This window comes from Squalius cephalus (genome assembly GCF_949319135.1).
Source record: "Squalius cephalus genome assembly, chromosome: 6".
Taxonomy (NCBI): domain Eukaryota; kingdom Metazoa; phylum Chordata; class Actinopteri; order Cypriniformes; family Leuciscidae; genus Squalius; species Squalius cephalus.
The window spans coordinates 23,161,129-23,170,159 of NC_137127.1; the positions used below are offsets into that span (position 1 = coordinate 23,161,129).

Genomic DNA, 9,031 nt, shown 5'->3' on the forward strand with positions numbered 1-9,031 from the left:
AGGATGGATAGTATGCGAATTGGGACGCACCACTGGTTTATTTGTATGTTTCTTTTGAATTTCCCTGAAGTATTATTTACTGTATGTATCAGTGATGCGCGGGTCAATGTATAAACAAACCGCACCCGACCGACGTTTTCAACTAACCCGCCCGCAACTCGGACCGCAAAAAACGAAAAAGAAAATATTGTACCCGACCCGCTTCCTGACCCGCATTTTTTTTAAAGTATAGCTATAATGCTCATCGTAGCTCTTAATATAACTTAATATTCTAATTTTGTCAAGAATTATAAAAAATCGTCAATATAAGCTCATAATTTGTACTAAAATAGTCTAAATATTTAGTTTTAAAAACAATTTTAAAAAGCTGGCTATGTCTATTTTGATGTTTCTGCGCAAGTTCAGCAGACAGTGAGGTTCGGGTTTGTTCCGATCAGAGCTCGTGAGCGGAGAGCGCATTTCTGAATATTCCGCTCCGCTCATGGTCGCTCGCCCAACCCAGATGGCCTGCTGTTTCGAAAATATGTGGAATAAGGGCTGCCTCCGACTATTTTTTTTTTTCTTGTCGACTAGTTGTTCATTTAAGCCATTCGTGGACAAATCGCCCCTTTATATTAAATTAATTTCTTAAAGGCTAGCCTACAGGAATAAGCGTAATGACCGCACGCTTAAAGCTTGCCACAAAGAACCGGTTGAAGTAATGATTATGAATGTGTCTAAATTAGCAAGGAGACATTTAATTGTTTAGTAATAAACTGGTGTTTTCTGTGTCGCTGCAAAGATGAAGTTGACAATGCGGAGATTGCGGACTCGCCATGAACGCCAGAGAGAAATGTACATTTCATATGGATTAGCCTACATAATCAGAGAGTAAAGCCTATTTATTTTGGTTTGAATATTTTCGTTTAAAAGTAGACATTTCAAGCTTTCTGTAATATATAGCCTATATTTATCAAATCTGTGAGGCACAAGTTGAGTTTCGGCGCCCTCCAGTTCACATGCAGTGATCGCGTACCGGCGCCTTATTTTGTCTGCTATATATTTGCTTCTTATTTAATAAATACGGGCAATTGATTGATAAAACATTGATCAAAATTAAGATACAATTTATACAAAACGAAAATCTTTTAAAAAGAGTTTTCTATAAAACAAAACTTAATGAAGTCGTCAAAATCATGTTTTACCAAAAACAGCGCCGTTGCTAGGAGGGCGTCAGCGCCTCTGCCTCTCAGCGCCTCTGCCTCACGAGTGGATGATAGCCCTGAAGACGCCTAGCAATGATATACCTTTAGTGGTAGTATACCTTTAGTTAAGTTATCGCAGCGCGCTAAGAGACAATGTTATCGGAAAATGCAGCCCAGGTATATTCATAATGGAGATTCCAAAGCTCTCTTCTTTGGTCAGAACCATGGAGAGCGATCGCGGATTTACTTTTACAATGCAACACAATATTTAAAGAGCATCAAGCTATTAAAATCTATATTATGTATACGCACAGATAATATAACAGTAGGCTATATTAGTCAATATTTTTTTATTAGGTTAAGCAGTGATTGGATAACGTTTTTTTATTTTATTTTTATTTAACGTTTTTAATTTAAGGCCCACCCACAATTGGTCTGGCTTATCCAAAACTGGAATCCTGGCGCCGTGCCTGGTTGGTCGTGCCAGTTTTGTGGTTATCAAATGTGCAAATAGCATCGCAAGAAGTAGCCTACACATGACAAAGCCAGCACTTTGGTCATCATCTTTCATTATTTCGGCAAATGTCTCCCACACTTTGCTCTTTCTATTTGTGTATAATTTTGCGGAGCTTCCACTCCCCAGTCTTCACCTTTTCTCTTGCCGCCTCCATCTCTACCTGCAGACTGAGCTCGTGCGTCATCTTCGCGCCAGTTATTCAGCCAATAAAGTGTAAATTAAATTTAAAACGTATTCATAGAAAATTGTGTCTAGAACTATATCAATTACAAAGGTTTAATTGGCATCTTTATTTCAAACGACCCGACCGACCGCGACCCGAATATCATTAAAAATATTTTTGGATGACTCGTAACCGCGGGTAACCGCGGGTGACCGCAGGCACCCGCTCATTTCGGATCAACCCGCGCATCACTGGTATGTATGTTTTTTTCTCTCTTTTTTTTTTATTTTTTTTAAATTTATTTTAGTATTTTTGCTGTCAATCTAGCTTTGTATTTTGTTATTATTATTTCAAATAAAAAATTATGTTATTAGTTAAAAAAATAAAAAAAACATATTAGTGTGTGTGTGTGTGTGTGTGTGTGTGTGTGTGTGTGCGTGCGTGTGTGTACCTGGTTTTCCCTGCGTTATGGGGACCAAATGTCCCAACAAGGACATTTTTTGGTCTCCATGAGGAAATAAATCATTCTAGGTGACGTTTTTTGTTTTTTTTTATGTAAAAAGCAGAACATTTTCTGTGATGGGAAGGTTTAGGTATAGGGGTAGGGTAAGGGGACAGAGTATGTGACCCGTGCTGGCGAAATGCGCACTGGTTAATTATGAGTTACAGGCAAAACAAGTGAACAATTTTGGTTGAATTTGAGGTTTTCACAAGAATGAGTTCTTTAGGCACTCGTCTACCAATCCCAATGCTCCAAATAGCAATTAAACAGATTTTTATTTGTACAATTTCTGAGAGGACTACCTTTCCTTGGCTGTTTTTCTCTGCTTGCTTCTCAACGACTGGCACTTACCCTCAGAATAAAATATAACAGATATCGTTTTAAAGTGCAGCATTCCAACTTTGTGAATATTCATAGCGAATTCTTGATGGCATGAGTCTGAACCAATGAAATGTGATTTTCAAACTCATGCTGATGTAAACAAAACGATCTTACTCACGCTGACTGACATATCTGAAGTTTGTGCACAAAGATGCTTAACGAGTATTCACACAAATATTATCTGGTATTTCTTAAGTGAACGTTTGGTTGACTGTTGGGGAAAAACATATGTTGTGTAACATTAAATTAGATCCGTGCGGTACAGTAGGTCTTAATATATAGGCTGGCTGTTTCATTAATGTTAATCAAACAATTGTGGTGTTATGGGGAAAAAAAGTTGAATATAAATTTGTCTTATATATATTTGTTTTGACTTGGTTTGTGCCAAATATGGTGGTTTTATCAGGAATTTTAAGGTATGGTTGCTAGGTGATTTTGTTTTGGAACCTTCAGAAAACTTTAACTCGATTTTTCTCAAAATTGGCTTTGCTTACTCTATTAAAAAATAATAATAATAATTATCAAAAAAAAAAACAGGTGTAGCTCATTCATTTTTTGTCTGATTCCAACAAATCGTACATCATTTTGAATAGAGAATGCGATAATGCCAATCTCATTTTTGAAAATATGCTCACTTTGCCAGCGCAAGTCATATATACAGTTTGTGAATTATAAAAATCATTATGTCTATAGGATGTCCCCATTAAACATGAAAATCCAACACGTGTGTGTCAAAATATGATCAGTAATTTGATATAATTTTTTTAAATATTTAGCTTGACGAGTTCAACATATGTATAGTCTAAACAAAATTCAGTGAAGATTGGCAAAAATGGTTTCCTGAGAATGACCCAGCCATGCACATGTATTAATTTATTTTCATTTTCATTTAAAGAAACTTTCATTTAAAATTTGTATGTTTTTTTTTTTTTTTTTTAATTCTTAACTTTTATTGTTTCTGAATGTCACAAACCCTCTGTTTAAGGGACTTTCCCTTCTTGTTCTCTTATTGAATATTATAATTGAAATATACTGTTTTGAAGAGATTGGAGATTCTACCAGAGGCTCTTTGTTATTTTATTGGGTATCATTTATTATGAATAGGTTGAATTGATGCCGATATTAGGCTAACACACTGTATATTGTCTGTACGCATGGCTTTGTCCACATTTGTGTGTGTGTGTGCCTACATTTTATGTCCCTGTAGAGAGCATCTTCACTACATTACCTCTATAAAGTCCTTCACCCAGATCCCCAGTTTCCAGTTGTGGTTTAGAAGAACACTGTGCAGAGATCGAGATGAAGATGCCATTTCTCCAGGTTGTACATTTGGTATTTTCTTTTCTCTACCCCGTTCAAAGCAATTCAGAGGCAGACTGTGAACTCTGGAAGGACCTAGACTCAACTGTGGTCTATAAGGAGGGCCATGTAGTTCTAGCTGGGATGTTTCCCATCCACTCCAAAGGCATCGACCAGGAGCTGAACTTTAGAAGTCAGCCAGACCAGAGGAAATGTACGGGGTAATGAAAAAATCTGATGTAGTTCCTATTTATATCAGACAGCAAAACTGATTGTTGCTTATTTTAGTTTATTGTGTCATATATACATTTTGTTTAGACTAAATGCTCTGTTTTTGTATTAGCCTGTGATTGAATAATTTATTTTTGAGTTTTGAAATTAACTGAAGGTTGATCTTTCTTTCAGGTTTAACATGCGAGTGTTCCGCTGGTCTCAGTCAATGATCTTTTTCATTGAGGAGATCAACCGAAACCCTACCCTTCTGCCAAACATCACACTGGGCTATAGGCTGTATGACACATGTGGGCTGACTGCTCTGTCTCTGAGGACTGCATTGTCTGTAGTCTCTCAACCCATGAAGAGAAGCAGTTTGGGGGAATGCTCCTCCCCAAGAATCCCCATCATTATTGGGGACTCTGGATCCACCCTGTCAATGGCCATTTCCAGAATACTCAACCTGTTCCATATCCCACTGGTGAGGACAGATCAGCAAGACAAAATTATTTGAAATTAAGGAATTATGTATTTGTGTACTCTTTGCCACAGAAAATCTTTATGTGTTCACTCCTCTTTCAATCTTTTTCTAAATCTCTGTCCACATCTCTGCTTCAGGTGAGTTATTTTGCCTCATGTGCTTGCCTGAGTGATAAGCACCAGTTCCCTTATTTCTTTCGCACAATTCCCAGTGATGTTAATCAGGCCAGCGCTCTTGCTCGTCTGGTAAAGCACTTCGGATGGACTTGGGTGGGCACAATAGGAGCTGATGACGCTTATGGGCGCACCGGCATAGATCTGTTCACCATTGCAGTGGCAAAGTTGGGTGTGTGTGTGGCTTATAGAGTGATCATACCCAAACTGCCAACTCAGCAACAGCTGCAGAATATCGTCAAGACCATTCGAGATTCTACAGCACGTGTTTTGGTGGTTTTTGCCATCGAGGAGGACATCAAGCCAGTAGTGGATGAAATAGTTAGGCAAAATGTGACCGGGAAGCAGTGGGTGGCCAGTGAAGCCTGGGTGACTTCCACTCTCATCTCCACTAAAGAGAACTACCCCTCACTAAGTGGCACCATCGGCTTTGCAATCCGCCGAGCTGAGATACCCGGCTTAAAACAATTCCTTGAAAGCATACAGCCCCTGGCTGAGCCTTACAATGCATTTGCAAGGGAGTTCTGGGAAACACAGTTCCAGTGCTTATTAAACACAAGTCTTCCTGCTCCCTCCACAACTGAACAAGTGCACTACACCCATAGCTGTACTGGCATGGAGAGGGTCCAGGACATTCACAGTATCTATAATGATGTGTCAGAGCTCAGGGTGACATACAACATGCACAAGGCTGTTTACACGGTGGCACATGCACTGCATAACCTGCTTCTGTGTCAAAAAGAGATTGGGTCTGCCTTGACACAGCAGTGCCCTGATATTCATAATCTACTGCCCTGGCAGGTACAGCAATACGTGCTTGTGTGCATTTCAATAAATCAGTGTTAATGTAACCTTAAGAGAAACATTTATGTGGCATAATATTGTTATTGTTATTATTATTACTATTATATTTTAACTTTTCTGTATACAGTGCTATGCATAAGTTTAGACACCCATACTAAAGTTGACTAAAAAGAGGAATAAAAAATCATCTTTTGGAAACTGAACTTAATGCCTTAAAGGCAACCTTTAAGGACACCAATTTTCTTTGTGAATGAATAATGTATCGTAAATAAATAAATGTTCTTCCTTAAAATACAGGGTGCATAAGTTTGGACACCCCTATGTTAAATTCCCATAGAGGCAGGCAGATTTTTTTTTTTTTTTTAGGATACTATGCATCCTGATAAAGTTCCCTTGGCCTTTTGGAATTAAAATAGCCCCACATCATCACATAGCCTTCACCATACCTAGAGATTGGCATGGTTTTATTTCAGTTAGCCTAATAGCTAGTTTGATTTGCATTGAGAGATGATCTTATGGAAAGTACCCCATGCCAATATCTAGGTATGGTGAAGGCTATGTGATGATGTGGGGCTATTTTAATTCCAAAGGCCAAGGGAACTTTATCAGGATGCATAGTATCCTAAAAAAAAAAAAAAAAAAAAAATCTGCCTGCCTCTATGGGAATTTAACATAGGGGTGTCCAAACTTATGCACCCTGTATTTTAAGGAAGAACATTTATTTATTTACAATACATTATTCATTCACAAAGAAAATTGGTGTCCTTAAAGGTTGGATTTTTCCTAATTTTTTAAATTAAGGCATTAAGTTCAATTTCCAAAATATGATTTTTTATTCCTCTTTTTAGTCAACTTTAGCATGGGTGTCTAAACTTATGCATAGCACTATATATATATATATATATATATATATATATATATTATTAAAAGAAAAGTTAAAAAATAATAATAATTCATAATATATACTGTATATATATATATATATATATATTGTACATTATGCCAAGGGTAATATTTTCTGTGCATTAATCTTCTCCAGGTTGTTGAGGTCCTGAGGAAACTGAACTACACAAACATGTTTGGAGATTTGATCCACTTTGATAAGAATGGAGACCCCGTCGGGTCATATGACATTGTGAACTGGCAGAGAGGGTCGGCTGAGGGTCCGGTACAGTATGTTACAGTGGGCCGCTTTGACTCCTCTCTTTCGACAGCACAGCAGTTACTGCTGAACCAGGACAAAATCATCTGGCATGGAGGAACTAAGGAGGTAAAATTATGGAGTCTCATACTCTGTTACTAATAATCAGAATGTATTTCTACTTATTTTAAATAGTGTCTGATAATAATTGTTTTCATTATTACATGTATTTAATTTGGCAGACATTTTATCAAAGGTGATTTTTTTTTTTTTTATCAGTTCTTCAATTGCTTAGAACTTGGGAATTTATTTTTATCAGTTATTTTATTTTATAATTTTTTTGTGGGTTGTGGCTATCTAGTCTCTATAATCACACAGATATTTTGATTATAATGTATTGTCTCTCTCTCTTATAGATACCAGTATCTGTGTGCTCTGCTAGTTGTCCACAGGGATACAGAAAGGTTACACGAGAGGGTCAGCCTGTATGCTGCTATGACTGTGTGCTTTGTGCAGAGGGCAGCATCAGCAATATTACCGGTATTATCAGACTGATACACATATACATACAATAACTGGTATTACTCACGGATGACATCACGGTTTTCTCCAGAGCTGCTATATACATATATATAAATGAACTAAATTAATAACTCTTTTACAGCAAAATGAAACATCACAGAACATCACTGACTGTGACGCTATTTTCTTCTGGAAACAAACTTTGTTGCATTTTCCTGTTATCTCTGTAAAGCTGCTTTGAAACAACCTGTATTGTAAAAAGCGCTAAATAAATAAATGTGACTTGACTTGACTTAATTGGACTGTCTGTTTGCATCAATTAACCTTTTTTTAAACAATTCATTACAAATCACCAATTAAACTTCTTTCCCTTGAATGAATTTTAGGTGAATGTCCCTTTCTGTGTGTTTATGCGTCCATTTTTAGATCAACCTGAATGCATGCTTTGCCCTGAAGACTTCTGGTCCAATCAACGTCGAAACCTTTGTGTTCCCAAGCAGATTGAGTTCCTATCCTACTCTGAGACTTTTGGCATGGCCCTGGCAGCTATAGCCATTCTGGGTGTGGTTGCTGCGATGACAGCTGCTGCAATCTTCTTTCGCCATCGCGACACACCCCTGGTCCGAGCTAATAATTCAGAACTGAGTTTTCTGTTGCTGATTTCTCTCACTCTCTGCTTCATATGTGCGCTAACCTTCCTCGGTCAGCCATCACGCTGGGCATGCCCTCTTAGACGGACTGCTTTTGGCTTGAGCTTTGCCCTCTGCCTCTCCTGTCTCCTTAGTAAGACTCTAGTGGTGCTTATGGCCTTTAAAGCAACACTGCCTGGTAACAACACTGTACGCTGGTTTCGCCCCCCTCAGCAGAGACTGGGTGTGTTTTTATGTTCAGTCCTACAGGGGGGGGTTTGCGTGGCTTGGCTTATCACAGCACCACCATTTCCAGTAAGGAACACCTGGCTGTATCACGATCGGATCATTTTAGAATGTCACCTGGGTTCAGTTGCTCTTTTCTGTTGTGTGTTGGGTTACATTGGCTGTTTAGCTGCCTTCTGCTTCATCCTGGCTTTTTTAGCCCGAAAATTGCCTGATAATTTTAATGAAGCCAAATTCATCACATTCAGTATGCTCATATTCTGTGCTGTTTGGGTCACGTTTATCCCAGCCTATGTCAGTTCCCCTGGGAAATTTACTGTAGCTGTGGAGATATTTGCCATTTTAGCTTCTAGTTATGGAGTACTTTTGTGTATTTTTGCACCTAAATGTTACATCATTATTTTCATGCCTGAGAAGAATTCTAAAAAGTTTCTCATGTCCCAAAAATGATTTACCATGTTATGATGTACTCTCTCATGTTTTTTTAATGCTTTTTAACATTCACTTATGTGTTAACATACTTAATGAATGTAATAAAAAAATAAAAACTATGTGTGTTGAATCACTTTATGAGGTGATAATCTGTCTTGGCCTGTGACAATATATAGGAAGTGAATATTTTATCAATCTCTGACATACATGCAAGTCTATTGTTCTGCCACTAGAGAGCACTAATGTTCCAGGAAAACTTCAGTTAGACATCACAATGATGTGACTTGCACCAAACTTTAATAAAGTACAACAGATGAATCTCTCTCTAGCTAGTCTGTGACAAA

The 9,031-nt window shown here is 37.8% G+C and overlaps 1 protein-coding gene across 1 annotated transcript; it reads left to right on the forward strand.

The window, feature by feature from the left end:
• Positions 1 to 4,190: 4,190 nt before the first annotated feature.
• Positions 4,191 to 8,705, forward strand: olfcw1 (olfactory receptor C family, w1; the record flags this gene model as incomplete). Its single annotated transcript, XM_079873968.1, has 6 exons — positions 4,191 to 4,267; positions 4,452 to 4,740; positions 4,878 to 5,714; positions 6,757 to 6,987; positions 7,275 to 7,398; positions 7,807 to 8,705. 6 exons carry the CDS (start codon positions 4,191 to 4,193, stop codon positions 8,703 to 8,705), a joined length of 2,457 nt encoding a protein of 818 aa, XP_079730094.1.
• Positions 8,706 to 9,031: the final 326 nt, after the last annotated feature.